We start from the raw sequence: 21,517 nt of genomic DNA, 5'->3' as shown, positions 1-21,517 counted from the left end.
AATTGCTATTAGTTTGATTAATATAAAAGGTAAAATATCAAAACTCTATGCGACCATAACTGAGTATTAGCAAAGACAGTTGTTGCCATATATAAAGAACTGCAAAAAACATAGAAAATTAATATCATATTTTGCTATTATATATCATCAAGCGGTGTGTTGTTTAAATAAATCAATTTAATGACATTAATTCTGCTTTCAAATCAAAATAACCAAGAGCTTTCATGTTACCAAAATATCATAACAATTTAGCAAATGGTGATTTGAGGGCAGACTAAGCTAATGATGTGTTATACCGCATAATTTACCATTAAGATAATTGATGGTAAAATTTGAAATCATTTTCCTCTGGTTTTGCTATTCCCCACTACCCGGGTATCCCGGTCTTCAACAGTTTTGAATGAACTTCATTGTTTTAACATATTGACATATAAATATTACATTACTAATTTTAAAGGTGTGTGATGCAAAACAACAATCATTAACAAAGTTAGGATGTACCCAGTGGAACAAAGTTTCTTTGAAGGGATCCTCAACTCATAAAAAATTCAATTATTTATTTAATATCTGAACCTTAGCGTAAAGAGTGTAAATTTTATAATTATAAATCGATAGTTGACACGAATTTATAACAAGAACTCGTTGATTTTGGATTTGTAGTATCACTTTAAACTGCTCCGTAACGTGGGTAGATCACCTTTTCGTGGTACGTTACGGGATGTAAGATCTACCACCGATTCCTAGTCCAGACTACTTCAAACTAGGGGAACAGGATTTTTCAGTAATCAAAGGAACACATCTTAGTCCTTGTTACTTTTTATGCCTTGTTGATAGTGACAAGACTCGGCTTTGTCTACCGAGGATGATCTTGAAACAAGGAAAAAAATGAGTTAGTTTTCTTCATCTATGTGATTCCTAATCTTCTATTCGTTGTTCCCTAGTTTGAAGTGGTTAAGACTAGGGTTCTGATGAATGGTCATTATCGGTGTCATACCTTAATTTTGTTGCTAAGGAATCCAATTTTGACTGACAAAGGGGCGCGCTTTTGGAGGCTGTTTCAACACTCCAGAGGGTATAAATAGTGGGACCTTTCAATTAGAGTCGGATCCTTGCGATAAATGCAATAGTGGCAACTGTAAAAAAATCGAATAATACTTCATCATTTCTCAATAGTGATGGAGTAATACGACATGCACTAAACTAAGGACACGGGATATACTACAATAGATCAATTTACTGGTCGCAGTAGTGTTAGGTCCCGGACAGAGGGAAAAAAATCACTTTAAACTGGTTTTGAAAAGTAATCGGTTGTTTAAGTTTTTCAAACATTCCGGAAGTGCATTGTACCCAGATAGACCAATACGAGGCATGTGAATGTTCTCGAGCGTATTAGATTACTCGCATACCAAGTGTTTTACCCCTGCTGAGCCTACCGGGGGAACAGTTAAAAAAGACCGCTGGCGAACAAATCTCACGCTTGAAATTCTCATGCATTTTCAGTCACTCACACTCATAACTCCGTACGTACCGTAAGATTTGATAAAGAGAAACCAATCGTTGAGATATTGTCAAAAGTCTAACACTACTTCTTGACGCCAAACTCGGCCTACGGATTCTAAACTCGGCCTAACGCATTGAAACGCCAATGAAAGGCCAATGAATTCACTTCGGCCTATCGGATGAAGATAAAAATTGATTTGGTCGGAGCCCTCCATTTTTTTCGAATAATGGGTGCAAACGTTCTCATTGACTTCGTTCGGTAGCTTATGAACTAAAGTATCGTACCAAACGCATAATTGAATTGTTTACTCTGAAATCATGGATTTATTTGAAGTTTTCTGCTCGATAGGCCCAATAAGGGCGATTAGGCCGAAGCAGTTCTCCAGTTGCCAAAATAGAAAGCAATGAATTTTTGAACCTTAACGGGTTACGCCTGCCTGCAAACTTTCAAAAAATCGATTTTTTTTATTGTCCTAATCTAAAGTAAATAAAGTCAAGAATATTTCCTCAAAAGATCAAGTTGATCCGATGAAAATTGTGAAAGTTATGCGACGTACAAAAATATTCACTTATAGTGGACTAAACCCAACTTGAAACTTTAAACGCGATTATCTCGGAATCATATTTTCAAAACCGTTGCCAAAAATTTTTCGAAATGTATACATTCGATTCGTCCGATTCGTTTTGATTTCTGTTCAGTACTATTTTGTGCAGTCCACGATCGTTCGGATTTCGTCTATCATTTAATTTCGATTTCTTACAGCCGATCAAAGACAAATTTTAAGGATCAAAAATCGGCACTTCAACTTTGCAAGGCCGCCATTTTGTCAAAAAAATTTAAAACAAAAACCGAACGATCAAGGACTAGTTTAACACATGCTTAACGATTTGGCATGGTTTTTTTTTTATTTCAGATGATTACATCACAAACCGCAGTTGGCACCGCAAAAAGCGTTTTTTAGAACATCGTCCACGGGGAGCAGCCGTGCGAGCCACCAGGACCTCGTTTTTACAGCATCGACTGATAAATGTACCATTTAATGTGTGTTCAATAAACGGCAGAAAACCGATTTTCAATATGTTGCGTCGTTTTCGAGAAAAAAAAATCCAAACTTTCGTTTTTTTTTCGGTCTTGCAGGTAGGCGTAACCCCTTAAAACTCATCGATGATTTTTGTTCAGTTGTATTGTGCAAGGCAAAACTTATAGGCAAATAAACTCACACATGAGATTTCAGTTTTGAGTTTTCCGAATACTGAAAAAGACTTTAACAAAATAAAGTAAAGCCTGTCTTCAATCACATGTGTACATAAGAGTGGGTCAAATTTACAAACCTCTACTCCCTAGTGCTCTTCCGATCTGTATTGAGATCTCCAGCAACTGAGCCAAACTTTAATGCATTCGGCTACGATCTGGATGTGTATAGGCAAATTTATGGGAAACGAGACAAAACTATTCAGTTTGTTGTCAAAAATTCAAAACATGCAAAATTTTGACCAAACCTGATTGAGAAAACAATGCAGAACAATTTTGTCGCACAAATATGAGTCTTGAGCACAAATCTCCGACATTTTTGTGAAGTCACTTATGAAACTGTTTGCTGCCTTGTATGTGCAAAGATTCATCTTTTCTTCTTCTTATTCTTTATAAATAAAAATGAAGTGGTGTTCGTGTGTCACGTTATAGCTCGAGAACGTATTGACGGATTTGCAGGAACTTTTTTTATTTTATTTTGTTCGTCTTGGGTCCCGACGGGTTTTTATCAACTAGGGAGTGTGTCGTTTGCCTAGTCAGCTAGTTTAACATAAATTTGTAAGCGTGTCAATTTTACATTATATGTTATAACTTAATCTGAAGTAAGCAACTCAGTTCGATAAGTCTTGCTTAGTTCACTACCGCTTATAGCAAGTCCATCCTATAACACAAATCAGCAAGCCGAGAAAACGCGTTCTAGTAACGCCTGGTAGTTTACCTTTTCATGATGCGTTACTAGCATTAAGCCTAGCCCAAACTACTTCAAACTAGGGGAACAGCATTGTTTTGTAATCAAAGGAACACATCTTAGTCCTTTTTACTTTTTATGTCTTGTTGATAGTGACAAGACTTGGCATTGTCCACCGAAGATGATCTTGAAACTGGGAAAAATGAGTGTGGTAGTTAATTATTATCTAAGTGATTCCTAAGCTTTCTATGGTTTGAAGCAGGGTTGATTCTACTCACTTGCTTGAATTATGAAATCATTATATTTTATAATGATATATTTTTTTGTAACCTACAAGAAGAAGTTAAAAGTATGTGTTTGACTCAAAAAACGTGTAAATTTCGCATTCAGAGCGTCACAATCAGCGATTTTATGAATCACTGTTCATGACTCACGAATCGAAAAATCGCAGATAGTGACGCTCTGAAAGCAATATTGACAGGTTTTACGTGTCATACACATGCTTTAAAATCTCTTCTTGCAGTATAAGTATAATTACATCGAATGATTTCATAATTCCGAGATACATATTTTAATAACAAGTAAGTGGAAGCAACCCTGGTTTAAAGTGGTTAAGACAAGGATTCTGATGCATGGTCATAGTCGGTGTTATTGCATGACTTTCTTGCTAAGGAATCCGTTTTTGACTGACAAAGGGGTGCGTCTTTGGAGGGTGTTTCAATACAATGAAAGTTATAAAGAGCGGGACCTTACAATTAGAGGAGGATACTTGCGATGAAGACAAAAATGACAACTGTTTCAAAATCGAATACTTCATTATTTCTCAGTGGTGATGGAGTAATACGACATGCGATACACTAAAGAAACCACAATAGATAAAATAACTGGCCGCAGTGGATTTATGTTCCGAACTGAGGCAAAAAAGATTGCTTCGTGCCGCAGGGATTTTCTGAGGCATGAAATCTCTGATAACGCCTTTCTTCGGCAGGGAAGTAAAGCCGTAGGTTCAGGTTCACGAGTTGATGGGTCGATAGGTAGGGTCCAGGTGTGGGAGCTGCTTCCCTGGCATCGATCGGTAGCATTGGTACTCAGTACGGAAAACAACCCGTTTGGCTGTTTTTCCAAACTTTTTCCAGAACAAAGATGTTGAGTTTATCTATTATCCGATTTGATTACTACGTTGCCACAATTATACACCGTTTAATGATGAAAATTTTACATTCTAATACGATGAAACATAAACATCATCAAATTCATAATTATATGCAATTTGGACTAGAATCTTTACGATTCTATATGTACATTTTTATACGACTTCTGGGTGGTGTCCTCAGTGAGGTTTCTCATGATCATAATGACCATCTATTGACATAAATAGATTATTCGAAACTCGTCCACATAAATGGCCCCAAAATCTTGCCTTCTACACTGACATCTTGGAGGCTTGGTGTTTTGGGTTGTATCTCAACAAAATTAACAACTATTCTGAAGACGTCAAAATTCCACAACAAACTGTTTCCGAGTTATTTGGAAATAATGATAAAAATAAAACCGGAGAGGTCGAGGATTCCGATGAAATGAACTCTCTTACCATCCGTTAACGATAGTTTGCTACCAGCGCATCCGATATTCAAACCGTGTGTCAAGCCTACAATCAACTCATCGAGAGAAAGCTCTTTTTGAATGAACTTCTTCCATCGTTGATGTTTTACTAGTGCTAGCATGTCGTTAGATAATGCCCTTCAGGAGACTGATGTGGTTCTTGTTCATTTTAGCAGCTGTTTTTGTTTATTGGAAGTCTTTGAGAAATGCTGATAACAGTTTTCATAGACGAACATGAACAATTGGCTGAGTTAAATTTCAGGTAGCTAAGCAGATGACTTTGATGTCTAGTCGAAATAAAGATATATTGTAAACGATACCAACTTAATAATGTGTTTTCCGTTAATTCTCTTCGAAACCGCCTCATACAGTAGGTTGTTTTGTCAACAAAATATTCAACTTTGGATAAAAAAATATATCAATATACCTATAATATTCCCGCAGCTCACAGAGATCTTCACAATCATTATAGCTTTATGAATCGCTCCTGCATTTTTTTTTTTTTTCGCAGTTCCATCTATTTTTAACAGCATTTAATTCCCAATAGGTTGCTGTAAGTTTTAATCCAACCACTACTGAAAGCATGGAACATCCTTTATATGAGAAAAAGTTATTCAAAGAAAAAATTGTTTTTTTTTTTTCCAAAAGTATCGATTTTAGAAGCAAAAACAGAAAAAAAATATTAAATTGGCAAGTTGTATTAAAATAAAAGCTACTACTTTCACTATTTTTTATTTTCGAAATAGGTTTTAATTTTTTTTTAAATAAATATTTTTTGGTTTTCTGCGTGCACATAAATTACCGTTAATTATTTTTTTGTACGAGCAACATCTGTAGCAAAAATTATCCATGCTGTTAATCTATTTCCGGTAAATCCCATGAATTTTAGAAAAACCCCGAGACTTGCAAATTTTACTATCCAGGAAAATCCTGGGACTTTTGTCCCGGGATTTTCCGGGGAAGACCCTCTCTGCTGAAGCTCTGTACTGTGGAAATGCATCTAGAACACTAAGTTGAGAGCCGGCAAACCACTCGCTACAGAAGTGTAAAAATCCTAGAAGAAGTGCTCTTACGATAACATAAATTGCATGTAATCGTCGGTAATAATAATCAGAGGCGTCTCGTCCGCATGGAACAGGTAATCAATTTTCACTAATAGTATGTATATAGGTACATGTTTTATTGTTTTACTAAACCGTTACATTTTGTGAAATATAAGAAAGCATCTTCAGCAAACTGCCACAGCGTGTTCGCCTTCGTGAATGAACCAACAAGGCCAATCATTTATTTTCAATTGTGTTACCCATTGCCTGTATCTTGGGGTCATTATGACCCCAAGTAATTTTTAAAATCTTTATTATTCCTCTAAACGGATTTTTCTCTGACATTTTTGCCTGCTTAAGTCTTTTTGATATGCCTGCCTCTTAGTTGAGACATATTCCGAAATTTATTTAAGACCCCCTTTTGAAGGATTTCGCAATGAACTCAGCTTTATTTTAGAGGTACAGACAAATGTTCTAATTCGTCAAAAGGTAGCCTATAGGCATGCACCCACAAGCAAAACTAAATGCTTAATTTCTAAAAAAAAACAATTCGCCTAAAGGTATACTCATTTATCTGTTGCCGAGAGGGAGATCGTTTTCTTATTAACGTTACGGGGAACCTATGTATGAACAGCGTTGCCAGAAGCTTTCGTTTCCTTTCAGCTTTCTGCAGTAAGCCACACTCTAACTTTATAGTACCCATTAATGAGTACAATTTCACCCATTTTGAAGTAAAGTAGGTTAACCCATTAAATGGGTAAAAAAAATTACCCATTAATGAGTAACGTTTACCCACTAATAAATGATAGCTCATTTATGGGTCCAAGTTACCCATTAAGCAATAACTTTTTTACCTATTAAATAGGTTAACCTATTTTACTTGAAAATGGGTGAAATTGTACCCATCAATTGGTACTTTTCAGTTGCAGTGCAAGTAAGCAAACCGTCAAATTGGAACAACTTTTTTCAGTTTTGTGGTGACAGTCGTCCATACTTTAACTAGAAGGCTTTAACAATCTCACTGGTTCGATGATCGTCCGAAACGGGTGAAAATATGCGAAAGCACCGAGAAGCTTCTACTGTTGCACAAAAAGTAAGCAGAGCAATTCTCTACAGATTGACGAATTTTTTATTTTTTTTTTTAATTTGTCGGCTCCGATTTTGATGAAAATTTGCACAGTTGTTCTTTTTTAGTAAAGATGCCAATTTGTGTTATCAGTTCTTCAAATTGAATCACGACTACTTTTCTAACAGGGCCTGTGTAAAAATAGTACTAATGAGTTTAAAAATATATATTGCTGAAATGGTTTGTTGGATTGATTTGGTGTCTTGAGCAAAGTTGTAGATATAATTTTAGCAATAATGTTAAAAATATATACTGTAAAAAATTTCGCTTGTTTCAATGAAAAAAATTATATTTGTTATTAAAAAAGTTAATTTCTCAAAAAGTACATTTTTGAAAATTTTCGTTTTATACTTTATTGAAGCTCATGTTGTTTGCTACAAACTGGCAAAGTTTGGTGATGGTAAAAACAAAAAAGTTATGATTTTTTGAAAATTTCACGGTTTTTACATTTTTATTAAAAACACATGTTTTTCAACCGTGTGTATTTTTTCAAGAATTGCATTTTAATTTTGGACAACTTTCTCGAAGACACCATAGCAATCAGGCAAGCCGTTTTTGCAATGTATTAAAATGTTTATTTTATAAGCGCTTTTCTACACAGGCCCTATTGGAAAAGTAGTCGAGGTTCGCTACCCCGAAAAGAAGCACAGTGAAATCAACGAAGGTATTAGAAAGAATCTTTTCAACTTCGCGCCTGAGGCTGACGAAGTGAATGAACTCAAAAAGTTTTAGAAAACATGAAAGAAAAGTTTTCCAATGCATCCACTGCAAGAAGTGAAAAATTATTAATTTTATCGTTATTGCCTTATTCATGGTCAACACACAAAATTATGGATCAATTTAATGCTAGTAGATGTATTGCAACAGAGGCTAAGTTGATAAAGGAAGGTAATTCGTCAAAAACCGCAAAATATGGCACAGCCTTAAGTGATGAAACAAAATTGGCAGTCATAATTTTTTTTTTGAAGATGATGATATAAGCCGGGCAATGCCTGGTCAAAAAGATTATGTGTCTGTGCAGAAAGAAGGAAAACGACAAGCCATTCAAAAAAGATTACTAATGATGACTTTGAGACAACAATTAAAACAATTAGAGGAAAAATGCATTGATCAGCTTTCATTTGAACAGTGGTTTATCACGGATAGATGTGATTTAGAAACTATTGTAAAGCCTGCAGACGAATTTGTTTCATTTTTCTGCTTGAAATTGACAAGTTTGATACCACATGATTTCATAAAAACACAGCAATCTAATTTTTTGAAAACTACACGAAATAATTTGCAAGGAGGTGAATTTTTAGTTACTTGCGATTTTTTCCGAAAACTACAGCTTTGTGTTACAGGATGAAGTTCAGTCTCATCACTGGAATGTCCAACAAGCTACCATTCATCCATTTGTTATATATTTTAGAGAAAATATGCAAGTTAAACATTTAAGTTTTATTATAATTTCTGAAGAGTTAAGGCATGACTCAGTGGCTGTTAACTTATTTATTTCTAAAATGATTTGTTTTTTACGCATTAACCAAAGTAAAAATATCAACAAGATTTATTTTATGTCCGATGAAGCCGCGTCACAGTACAAGAACCGGAAAATTTTTGCTAGCCTTTGTAAATTTAAATCAAAGTATGGAATTGAAGCCGAATGGCATTTCTTTGCAACATCACATGGGAAAGGAGGTACAATAAAACGCAGTGCTACTAGAGCAAGCTTGGCCAAAGAACGTGAACATCCAATAAAAAATGCAAGAGAGCTTTATAATTGGGCAAATAATAGAAAAGAAGAAGAATTAACAAAATTATCATTTAGTTTTGCCACAACAGAGGAATACGAAAGTATGGCTTCACACCTCAACGAGCAATATAATAATGCAACAATAATTCAAGGAACTCAAAAGCTTCATCTTTCATTCCTGTTTCAGAAAATAAAATTAAAGCCAAACGTTACTCAAAAACGTTACAAAAATGATGCCAAAATATTCGATGTATTTAAGAAGTGATGTAAATAAAAATAGAAAGTAAGTACAAAATAAATTATGTATCATCTGTCCATAAAAGGTTTCCGAATAAAAAATAAGGAAAAAAGTGCAGAAAAATGTATTTTATGGATTTAAGTTGAAAATTTAAAATAAAAAAGTAGTCGGGATTCGCTATTACAAATTGTAATAGCGAACCCCGGCTACTTTTCCAATAATATTCTTTATTCGTTTTCAAACAATTAATAGGAACAACTGTGCAAAGTTTCAGCTTAATTGGAAATGATCGGTCAGGATCAATTTGCGAACCTTCGTGGAATGCCTCAGCTCAAGATTATACGAGTATCTGAAAGGGCATGTGATTCCATACGTTCTACGAGAATTGGAAGCTGGCTGCTTTTGCATAACACTCTGGTAACCACTGTTTTTGGTTTATGTATTTCACGAGGTTTTATCTGATTTTATGCTTGTGATAAACACGTTCGGCAGCGGTGCCGGTGGTGTAGTGGTAAGCGTGATTACCTCTCACCCCAGCAGGTCTGGGTTCAATCCCAGTCGGCACCGCCGGGATGTTCTGAGGTTGTCTTACATCAACGTCTTGCAGGGCAGTCTTGCATCAACGTAGAGAGAGCAAAGTCAGTGATGAAAAATATTGTATTACTATCTTCGACGCACTCCAAGCAGCACATGACAAATTCCGTATAAAGACAGTCCTCTTTCATTTACGTCGTGTAAAAAACTAGCTCAGTACGTTCTCTCTCTTAGATCTGTCGGTTAATCGGAGAGGATTAAAAACTGCACGTTTTAGTCATGGTATTGTTTGACAAAAAAATGATGATCGTTGAAAGCAACACAAAAAACTTAAAATGGGTTTTATTTTGTCCATGCATGATACAAGAAATAGAAGTGAAGGTAGAAGATGCGATAGGATTTGTTCAAAGGGATTACTGTCGGCTTCTCTTCGTCAATGACGAAGGATGTATGGAAATGATGGTTTTTGTACCGCGACAATTTATTTTTGGTTTTCGTCAAACGTCACTGACCAAATTGACCGTTACCAACTCTGGGTATAACATCTCTGATCACGCCTTCCTTCGGAAGGGAAGTAAAGCCGTTGGTCCCCGGTTCATGAGTTTGAGGGGTCGATAGGTAGGGTCCAGGTGTGGGAGTGGGAGCTGCCTCCCTGGCGTCGGTAGCATTGGTGCTCAGCACGGAAAACAAGATGGACGGAAAACAAATCAAAGAAAAAAAACACGTTCGGTACAGATTATTATCAATACTATGCATATTTGATGTTGTCACATAATGGCTGATGAGCTCCTGGATGTTTCCTTTTCACTTGTATTAAATGTCTACTGAAAACATTTTATTCTGTACACAGAAAAAAAATTCTGAATTTCAACTATCGCGTAAAATCTTCCTTCGTTTAATTTTGAGCTTTACTTGGCGTAAACAGTGGAATCGTTTACAAGCTTGCATACAATATTCCAAATTTATGCGATATTGCGCTTAAATTTACACGAAATAACGCGTAAAGTTATGCCGTTAATTTTATGTGCACTTTATCTCGCAGAAATTTACATGAATTTTTCGAACGGTGTAGGGCTGTTACACCATTACAGTAAGCACAAAATACATTTACTATAAATTATTTTAATTTTAGCATTATCTTTAGCATTAGCATTGATCAAATTGTACAATATCGTAGGTGGTACGAATTCAAAACTATTAAGAGCAAGTCGGAATCTATTACTGGACAGATAGTAAATAGGAAATAATTATACCTCTCCAACAGTTAAGGATTGTCCTGGCCACGTCCTTGCAACTAGTTGGGATAGAAAAGGTATGCTTTAAAAGCTAAAAAATAAATTCAATTCATAATTTCGGGAATTGTTGGGTGCGTTACGCAAACATAGCTATATTCATGGTGTATTTTCATAACATGAAAATACGCTGTGTTCATGAAATCATGAGCCGTTTTTCTCATTTCGGAGATTGGATTTGTTTCCGTGTAGTTGAGTACACCATGAAATCATATTTGATTTTTTTTTTTTCTAAAACCCCAACATATAAAGTAATTGTTAAAAATCCAATGGTATACGTTAGTGATCGCATACTATCAAAACTAACTCTAATATATCTAAAAGAATGGCTTTGGCGTGAGAGGTATGGCTGTTAACCACTACGTCCTCACCACAAATTTATAAATTGTATTAAGATTCGTACATTTTGTGCGTTTCTAGTATCTGCGTACCAATGAAAGTTCATCAAACAAAGTTCGTATTACATGAGAAAAAGGTCAATCTATTTCAATCGATTCTGATAGAAAGTTTCATTTTATTTTCAGCTTTATTATACCTATTGATTCGTCAGATTGTAAAGCCGAAATTCTCGTCAAATAACCTAGCGTTGCTTCACTCTACTAAACATACCAAACAAACACAACGACAGCAGAGTTTACAATCAGGTGCTAACAGCCATACTTTTGTGATGCTCACCATAATGTACAGATTATGACCTAATTCGTTGCTTACCGTGCGAGAGTAGAAGAGGTGCAACCGTAGATAACCTTCACATTCAAATGAAACGTAATCTAATCATCACGACAGGAAAACAAAAACTGACTGCATCGTTATCAATAGGAACAGTGCAAATTCTCGATTTCGCGAAAGCTGCAAATTTTGCAAAATTTGGCTTTGGCCCAAAAAAATTCCAAAATTCTGCGAAATACCGTGAAATTGGATGAAAATGACGAAAGTCAAATAGGAACTATTTTTGTAGTTATTTGCAATACAGTTAAAAAACGGAGATCAACAATTTTCTGTAGATTTTCATTTTTTATTGTATCCGCATTGTGTAAATTATGATCCAAACAATAATATGCATTATTTAAATTAATTATAATCCAAAGTATATAAGGGCCCAATCAAATGTTATTTAACGCAAGATGGGGTGGAGCTAGTCTGGAAATGTGTTAAATACCATGTATTAGGTCAAGGGGTGGGGGGTAATCAAAAATCCACTTTTTTGCGTTAGATAATATGTACACGGACCCTAAGAGATAACCATCGATGCAAAAAAAGCTATTACAAAATGCCAACAAAAAAATCATATGACCATCTTTTTGTTTTCTCTCGTAAACAAACACCCTTTTTTATTTATTTTTCTTCTATGCGATCCTCTTTAAACACATACGTAGAAGCCTTTAGGTAAAAAACTTTTCTTTCGACAGATCATTTAATTAGATTTCAAAATGTGATAAAGAGTATTTTTACATAGTTAATAGTCAGAAAGAAATTATTGTTATGTATTTGTATGTGTATATTCTGTTTCTTCGAGAGCAAATTTTAAAGGCTTGATCTTAAGTCGTGACTTCTTTCGCGTGTTGAGTAGATTTATGTCCAACTACTACTCGTTAGATGCGCACCTCCATGAATAAACCTCGTGGACAGCAACATATGTCGGTGTGGAAACGATTATGATGACATCGACCTCGCAGTTTGGCAATGTACGGTTCCTATCAGAGACGTGTTGGGAAATGCAGTCGATTTATGTATTCCTGCAAATGTCTAGTATAATAAGTTAATTTCTATGTCTTTTGTATCTCTTAAAAAGTTTTTGTTTGTCTCATCGTCGCCCAGCCGGTTGAACTCCAGACGAATGTAGAACCGCACTACCCTTCATACTGGCGACAAATCTCGGATGAGACAACAAAACCCCACCTCCAAGTTCCTTCCATGGTCCTATCCTTGGACAATGTACCCGTCTAACCTCGGATAAGCCGCGAGTATTCGGCCTAACTCCTACTAGACATAGAATTAAGTGAATGTTGTTACAAATAAGAACAATGAATTATCGGCTCCGTAAAGCTAACACGATTGAACCTTCCAAATAAAGGAATAAAAAATGTGTATATTCAATTCAAATAAAATGAAAACTGTCATTCAACAGCTTAAACTTACGGTATTTGGAAGTATCCGAATTTTTGAGATATTATTGTCAATTTTACAAAACTGTAAACGTGGGACAAAAAAAAAGACATCGAAAATTATGCAAAATCGTGCAAACACTGTATTCGACAAAATTGATATTTTTTTAGTTGGTGTGTATCATCTCTTAGAACAGCAGAAATTAAAAAAATATATCTGACTTGACACAATTGTAAAATAGCTTGCATAACAGAGCACATATCATTCAAAATTTCATAAAAATTACATGCTGCTTCGAAAATATTTTTAATTTGTTCTTAGTATAGCATAAAACTTGCTCAAGAAAGCATTAATCAAAAAGTCAAATAAAAAAGTTGTGACTGAAAGTTTGCGTCTATAACTTGAACAGTTCTTATTAAGTATTAGCTATTCTAACATCGATCTGATATCGATGACAAATTGATGTGTGATTGGGAAGTAGTTCATTCCAAAAAATGCGATGTGCGATAGAGAGGAAATGTTAATTGCATTTCTTTTTTTTATTATTATTATTATTTAAATCCAACAAAAAGCTATAGTGGTTGATAATGCGACAATATGAAACCGTTGACGTTGTGTTTTTTGATCAATGAAACACTTTGTTCATCAGTTTAAAATTGTAGTTAAATACGAGTTACCAGTTTAAAATTAAATTGTTGCCCCCTAGTGGTCCTCTAATTGCCCATATCCTAATTTACATATTTTAATCATTCTTTTCCAAATTTATTTCTTTTTTTTTAGGATATAACATAAATAAAAATGTATTTTATATCACTTAAATAGTGCATAGCCGATTAATTCATTCGAGCAGTTTAAAAGCCATTCGTTGCTAGAACTTTGTGATAAAATCAACAAGTCAACCAAACTAAACAAATCACGTGATTTTGGTTAAGTTGTTGTTATTCTTGGTAAATGATTGTTCAATAATTTTTTTTTTCTGAGATCAAATATTGCCGCGGAATCACTACGAAATTTCAAGATTTTAACATTTCTCGACCGCGAAATTTGGCTTTTTTTGCCGCGAATTTCCACTGTCCCTAGTTATCAAACGCCGAAATCGATTGAAATTTAAATCAATAATCACCATTGTTTATGTCACATCACATATACTATCTCCAGTCCAACATTTAATGTTCTACGAGGGTTTTGGTTATCTTTATTAAAACTGATATAATGGAGGTGGATGTGGAATTTTCAAGATATACCAGCATCCTTTTCTTTTCATCAGGAATCATGAATCAATACCGGAAGAGCTTAAAGACGGTTAGTGCAAACGTAAACATTTGAAAACAAAACACGAATAATGTAATAAATGTAGGTAATACCTGTGCTTTGCCTATGCCGTGGAATCACACCATCCGCTAGTGTCTGCTTTTCCGACGTTGATGCTGTGCTCTCGGCGACCGTCGCCATCTTGGTTGTTTCTAAAGCGCTCCCTTCAAGCTCCTTTTATTCACGTATCCTTTTTTCGCTACTCTGAATTCAGCACACAAAGAATAGGATTCTGCACTAGAATGGAAACTGCGCTTTTTGCACCACTCTTTTCCAGAACAATTAAACTGCGCCTTTGACGGGGTTTCAATTCAAACGACTAATTGCCACCTTTTTCGGAATATATTAACGCCAATCACACTCGCTCAGCTGCTCCACAATAACAAAGATGACCACACTTTCAACTATTTTTAAACACTTTTAGCACTGAGAAAAAAATATTCAATATTTTCACTCATCAAAGCGCTCGGGAGGTAATGAAGATTCGCGAATATTCACTACAGTTTGCACAACAAGTGTCACCCACAGCTTCACGAGATTGGATCGGATGGATGCGAGTATCTAATTGAACTGAGCTTCCTTTCTGCTTATAAGTTTCACGGCGGATGAAGCCTATGTGGACGCACCTATCTTTTTTGTTTATACTGCACAGCAAATTATCGCGTCCGATCGTTTGTGTCGTCGGATAGTGATAGGGAAAGAGATGATAACAGATTTAGGCGTTCATAGAGAAAAACTGCCGTAACCGTTTTGAGTGAGGGAATTTTTGTTTCTCTGCTGACTTACACTTTTGCGCCATTCAACGCATGCGCGCCAAAAATGGAGGAGGATTTTCACAGGTGGCACCACTTGGTCAAAATAGAGAAAGCTTGAAAGTGATGTTCCGCGCCGTCTGTGAATGCTGCAAGTGCAGCGGTAAACTACACGGCCGATGAGATCACTCAAAACATGGTGTTTTTTCTCTCAAAATGGCATATACGGAGGTTACTCATTAACTTTCCGTAAAATTTCCTCGTTTTTCCTCAAAAATCTGCTCTAATATGAGAAAAATCGATGCAAATTTTACTCAATCTGGGAGTATACTAATGAACCGAGGGAAACGGCGGTTTTCCTTAAAGTAGAAAAGTTTTTCCAAAGCTCAAGTTTGAGTTGGTTTAATCGTAGTGCTCCTTTTTATATTTTCACTAAATGGAGTCACATGGCTTATAATGGTGCAATATTGTTCACTGCCGTAAGCCGGTCGCCCACTGGTGTGGCGTCGATGTGAAATCATGCAACATGTCAAAACATCATGTAGAAGTCGTGTGGGGTGTTGCGAACGTCTACATGATGTTTTGACATGCTAGCAGATGCCACACCTCCACCACTTCAGTGGGTACCTGGCCACCAGGTGTTTCAATCCTTGTAAACCGTATCCATAACGCGGGTATATTACCTCTCCAGAGGGCGTTAAGGTGGTGTAATATCAACCGAACTCTGGACCTAATCTCAATTTGCCAATTGATATGAGATCCGGTTTTCTTAGGACTAGGGATTCATTTCCCTTTTCCCACTTCGTTTTCATTCGTTCTTCTCTTTTCAGAAAGCGAGTTATGGCTCTATAACCGTATAGGACTAGGATGAGACTTAGTGCTCAAATGGAGCATCGCTAAAGCTTTCTAGAATAGATGCTTCCAACGACCAACCATTTTTAAACAACAAAACAACGAAACGTGCGGTACGAAATGTCCACGGTTCATATTTTTATTGGATTTTGAAAGTTCGATATTTTCTGAATCATCTAATGCCTATTAAATGCCTGGCTATTGTTTTTCCTAGACAACAAGAACTTTGAAAATTCGTAACTCATGAACCAATCGTAGATACAAATTTTGCAGTGAAATGATAAGGAAATTATCTCAGCAATCTATAAAAATTATAATCTAAAAATGTTTCAATGCATATTGTTTGGCTCATAATCTTTGACCATCCCTAATAAACAATACGAATGCAACGTAAATTGGGAATGTTCTGGTGAACAGAGCGCGAGTTTTCATGATCGCGTTCTGATTTGCCTAATTTTTTTTATTTAATTCGGTTGGAAACTGTTAGTCCACAAACAATTTACCATATTGCTATGAAAGAAAGTTGAATTATTCTTGTAGGAAATTTCTAGTTTGCACATCAAATGGCTTCGAGATCGAGCTGTTAGCGATGTCACCCTTTGTTCAGGCGTATTGTATGTGCCGCGATATGGGGGTAGATTCCCGCTCTATCCGGTGGAACTTTCGGTAAAAGGAAATTTTCCTACTGGGTGTTGTATACTGTCCGTTGTCTAGTCAGTCTGAATAGCCTCTGGTTGAGGACACGGTGTCAATTGTGTTTATTTTTTGAAATTAGATATTACTTATTCTATATACTGGTCATGATTATTCTGCCAAATTCCACGTGCCTGAAACACCAATAGAGATCTACAAGCACAAGTCCAACGTACAAATATAAAAAAGAAGAAGGTGAACCAAGAAGATACACAGGATATTTTTTTTACTGTCGGACTAGTTTGGGCCGAAATTTTCAGAATTTTATGAATTTTTGCCCACAGGTAGCGTTTATGATTTTATGAACAAAAACGAACAAATTAACGTGCTGATGTTGATAAAACGCTGTTGTTTTCTTGTTTATATTTTGTCGATGTTGTTTCATTATTTTTCCTGGACGTTGGTCGTTTTTTTAAGGTTGTTTTATTTTTGTTTTCAACAAATTATATAAATTTAGGGCAATTAATTTTCCAGGAAAATTTTAGTTAAAGTTGTCGGATTTGCCCGGCCTTCACTAAAATTCATAATTTATCACCCATTGTAGAAAGAACGTTTTGTAGTAATGTTAAAAGGAAATTATCTCAGCCAAAATTTTCAAGGTGGAAGGAAAATCAGGAAAAACCATTGTCAGAGCAGTGAAAATGTTTCAAATGATTTTTTTTTCATGCTTCAATACTTCTAATCTTTCACTGGTGACAATTTTAAAGTAATGTCGGTTACCAGTTTTGAGTTATGACCACTATTAACTACCATGACATTAATTTTTTTAAAATTTCCATGCGATTTTCCTTCCCATTTTTTAGATTATATTTTTATGGCATACTGCGATAATTTTCTTATCATTTCACTTCACAACATTCCTCATGAGTTATGAATTTTGAAAGTAGTACTTCAACTGGAATTTTACGGAAAAATTAACAACCCAGAATTTTTTTAAACTTTTCTTTAATTCATAAACTCTAGATGTGGGCAACATTTCATAAAATGCTGAGACCATTCGGCCCATTTTGTCCGACAGTAAAAAAGTGGTCTCTTCCGTACAAACTTCATATGGCTTGCGCTAAATCAGTTTTTTTAATAAAATAAGTTCAAATGTTGGAACGATGATCAGAACTCATTTTGGAACCGTTTGAGCACTGAGGAGCCAAAATTTCAAAATTTTTATTTGTCTTCTTGGAGGAGCCTCAGATTGCCTAGTCAGTTAAGGCACGGTATTATCAAGCTGAAGGAAGTGGGTTCGATTCCCTTGCTGGTCTAGATAATCTTTCGGGTTAGAAATTGTCTCGACTTTCCTGAACATACAGTATCATTTTGCTTGCCACATAATATACAAATGCATGCATTGGTTGGCATAGAAAGCTGTCAACTGTGAAAATGCTTCAAAGAACAATAATTTGAGAGCAAGCGAAACGCTCGCTATAGAAGCGTAAAAATCCACCCATTCCGACGATTTTTTGCTGGCTTAGAAAACTTTCCATTCATTCGTAATCAAAAAACAATATTTTGAGAGCATGCTTAAAGCTACAGTTGGAATACGTTTCAAGATAAAAGAGGAAGATGAATCAAACTTCTGATATAGGGTAAACATGAATGTTTGTTAAAAAAAATATATTAAATACCATCTTTAAGGATCTAGGTTTACGTGTTTTGCGGACAGCCCCTCTATATAAATAACGATTAACTCAAACGAACAGAAGGGTATCCATACCCAGCTGATCAAATTTGCTCAGATAAAGAAGCAGCTCGCCTTTTATAAGAGTTTCCATTGTATTTTTATTTTTAAATTAACGAAAACAAATAGGTACAAAACTAAAAATATATATTCAAATCATCATCTTCCTCATGATTCTGGTAAACAAATCATGCGAGCATTTATCAGTGTTAATTAAAATCACTTTTTAGACGATAAAGCGCAGGAGTACTAGAGGGGAAAGGATGGTGATATTTTCCAATATCAAGTCAAATGAATACTGCCAGGGATTATATAATCTCTTTATACATATACTTTTATTAAAAACTTAAAAAAAGAAATTAATAATAACCGCTCCCATACTAGATGTCATTATAAATTATCAGTTTTGTTAACGTGCTGATGTTGATAAAACGCTGTTGTTTTCTTGTTTATATTTTGTCGATGTTGTTTCGTTATTTTCCCTGGACGTTGGTTGTTCTTTTAACGTTGTTTTATTTTTGTTTTCAACAAATTATATAACCATCATAACAAATTCTACAATCAGTAGTAATTGCAAAAATAGATGTAATCATGGTTTGTGGTCACACAATCTCTGAAGAAATGCTGTAAAATAGAATAAAGGTAGAATCATTAGTTTGATTGAATAATTAAATAGTAAACGCAAAGCATAAGCAAATTGAGGGTTATGCTATTTTCAGACTGGAGCCTTTCATATAAAAAACGCCTTCATGATAAGGATGTAACATTGTATGAATCTCTAGCTTGAATTATAATTGACATAATAGAAACATGTACAAAAAGTAGGTAAACGAGGGTTATGTCACTACAAATATTAAAAGCCCGGTTGGTAGGAATGTGAAAACAAGTCAACAAGTTTCGTAAGTCACCGGCTTTCGGCCCACTAATGTCTAAAAATAAATTTCGATGCGTGAAATCACCGTATGAGTGAGCATATTTTCATTTCAATTTTCGCTCGGTGCCATGTGCTGAAAATAGCTGATCCATCGAAAAGCGTGTAAAATAGTGAAAGGAAAAGTGTGGTCACAGAAACCTACTTCATGACGCATGAATCATGAGGAATGATGAGGTGCTCGCAACATTCTAATTATATGATTTTTTTTTCATAAAGGAAAAATTGAGGATGTAGAACGGAATGTATGCAAATATGACTGCTAGCGGAGCTTAATGTGTAGTAATTATTGAAATATACTTACGAATACTCTTACATATTACATGTTGGTAAATTTAGTTATTGAATGATGTTCGTTCAAATGTTTACTTGTGGTTGATGACGACCATGTTATCCATCATCTTCTTGAGGAAGGCTGTTATCACAAATTGTCAACACAGAATACATAATTCGGGAACACAAAGGATGGTTGAACAATTACGGTAGATACACATGAAAGATATCATAAAAATATAATTTATAACAAATGCAATATTTGGAAGATATTAAACATCATTGAGATCAGAATTATTTACTGAAATAGATTTGAGCATAAACTTTCAACGATACTTACGTGCATATGGGATGTTACCGTCATCGTCCTCGGGGTCCATGCAATCCTTGAAGACAGCGTCAAGCTCATCGTCGCTCAATCTTTCACCTGATATATGAAAATATATGGTTAGAAAGGATTCTTTACCATTTGGTTCACTGGTGCATACCCAAGGCAATTAAACTGTGCTGCAATTCAGCCAACAGCATGGTGCCGTTTTCTTCTTTGTCGTACAGCTTCAGACACTCGAGGAAGTCCTCGTAGCATCCCATGTCCTTTTCCTTCTTGACTTGGGCGTAGATGGGGAGGAATTCATCGAACTTAACTCGCTTCTCACCGCGTTTCTGGGTTCCACCCATTTTGCCGATGAGATCCAGAGTTGGGTTCAGATTAAGGGCACGCAGAGCGTTTCCGACATCGAAGGCATCAATGCTGTTGCTGCCATCCCAATCGTAAACGGAAAAGACAAACTGAGCCTCTGCAGAAATTCACGAAACGTTATGTTAGTTAAGTATACTTCAGTTTTTCACACTCTGGAAAACATGATTCAGCAAACATGAAGACAGCAAAAAAATTTCACATCGGATCGCTCCTTTTTCGTACTGAGCTATTTTTAGATTCATCTTGTTCTAATACTAACACACCAGTGTAGGTTCACTAAGCTGATTTAAACCACCATTCACCATTGCGTCATAGGATCGAAAATTCCCGAAACGTGATTCTACACTGGTAATTAATCTGACTTTGAATAGATCTTCTTGGACCTTATTTTAAACTTTGTTTCTGCACTTCAGTTAACTAAATCACTTTTCCATTTCAAAATTCAATTCAGTTATCACCGCTCTATATACTTACTCTCAATTTCAACGTCTTTCAGATCTGCTGCCTGAAAGAAGGTATAACCGGAGAAAATCCATTAGAATTTCAGCCATTTCAATAATGATTTATAAATTTTCACAAAACTAGTTCACAGTTATGAACATCTTTTGCCTTTTATCACTTGGTACCAAAATTTCATCAAAATCCTATGCACAAAATTTCCCTTAGTTCCACTGGGAGCACTCACCATTGTGACTTGTGTATCTCGCGGATCGCCGTAGACTCAACTGAGGAACGATTCTCAATCACGGCTCACGACGTAGTGAAACAAGTACGAGTTATATTTGGCTAGTACGAAGTCAAATTTGGCGCAGGAAACCTTGAGAGCGCGCACGATGACCGTTCCTCGGCCGCAGATCCACCGAGATGATCATGCGCAGTAGCTGGTGCTCCAACATTTTTCATTCAATTCGATGGCTAGGGGTTTTTTTTTTCGCCAGGTCTACTGACTGGGGTCCTAGCACGAGCCAAAACGATTTCCCCCACCCGAGCACACGCTATCAGGTATAGGTTTGTCCTCGTTTGCTTACCAGTTTTCGAGGTGGTTTCCACTTTTCTGCTCAGTCGTATTTTTACTCCTACGGCAGGGAAGGCAACGCGTTTTCCCATGTCTGGAGCAAATTTTTCCGCTGGTTTCGTTTACATTACGATAGCGGCCTATTTTTACACATAATACGAATAATGTACAATACTAACAGTATGCTATGTTTGTTGATTGT

At 35.7% G+C, this 21,517-nt stretch overlaps 2 protein-coding genes across 5 annotated transcripts in view; both read right to left on the bottom strand.

The window, feature by feature from the left end:
* tau (microtubule-associated protein tau) overlaps positions 1–15,179 on the bottom strand; it is an 85,204-nt gene extending 70,025 nt beyond the window's left edge. For all 3 annotated transcript variants that reach the window (XR_010517787.1, XM_065225822.1, XM_065225821.1), the window contains exon 1: positions 14,481–15,179. Coding sequence is in view for 2 of the 3 variants with exons in the window: in XM_065225822.1 (XP_065081894.1) it covers positions 14,481–14,568 (88 nt within the window). In the remaining variant the exon portion in view is untranslated. The remainder of the gene's footprint in view (positions 1–14,480) is intronic.
* Positions 15,180–18,692: 3,513 nt separating this feature from the next.
* On the bottom strand, positions 18,693–21,090 carry Mlc1 (Myosin light chain alkali). Of its 2 annotated transcripts, XM_065225819.1 has the most exons (6): positions 20,986–21,089; positions 20,775–20,805; positions 20,089–20,397; positions 19,941–20,027; positions 19,632–19,742; positions 18,693–19,020 (listed from the first exon to the last, which is right to left on the bottom strand). In XM_065225819.1, exons 1-5 carry the CDS (start codon positions 20,986–20,988, stop codon positions 19,693–19,695), a joined length of 480 nt encoding a protein of 159 aa, XP_065081891.1. In that variant the 5' UTR covers positions 20,989–21,089; the 3' UTR covers positions 18,693–19,020; positions 19,632–19,692. The 2 variants fall into 2 exon arrangements, with proteins under 2 accessions (XP_065081891.1, XP_065081892.1); XM_065225820.1 differs by lacking the exon at positions 19,632–19,742 and having other exon boundaries at positions 20,986–21,090.
* Between the last annotated feature and the right edge of the window lie 427 nt (positions 21,091–21,517).

Source organism: Ochlerotatus camptorhynchus, unplaced genomic scaffold (genome assembly GCF_037179485.1).
Source record: "Ochlerotatus camptorhynchus isolate MF236.1 unplaced genomic scaffold, CSIRO-AGI_Acam_v1.1 ptg000238l, whole genome shotgun sequence".
Lineage (NCBI taxonomy): Eukaryota > Metazoa > Arthropoda > Insecta > Diptera > Culicidae > Ochlerotatus > Ochlerotatus camptorhynchus.
The sequence above is the reverse complement of the archived record's forward strand: the minus strand, read 5'-3'. Positions and strand labels throughout refer to the sequence as shown.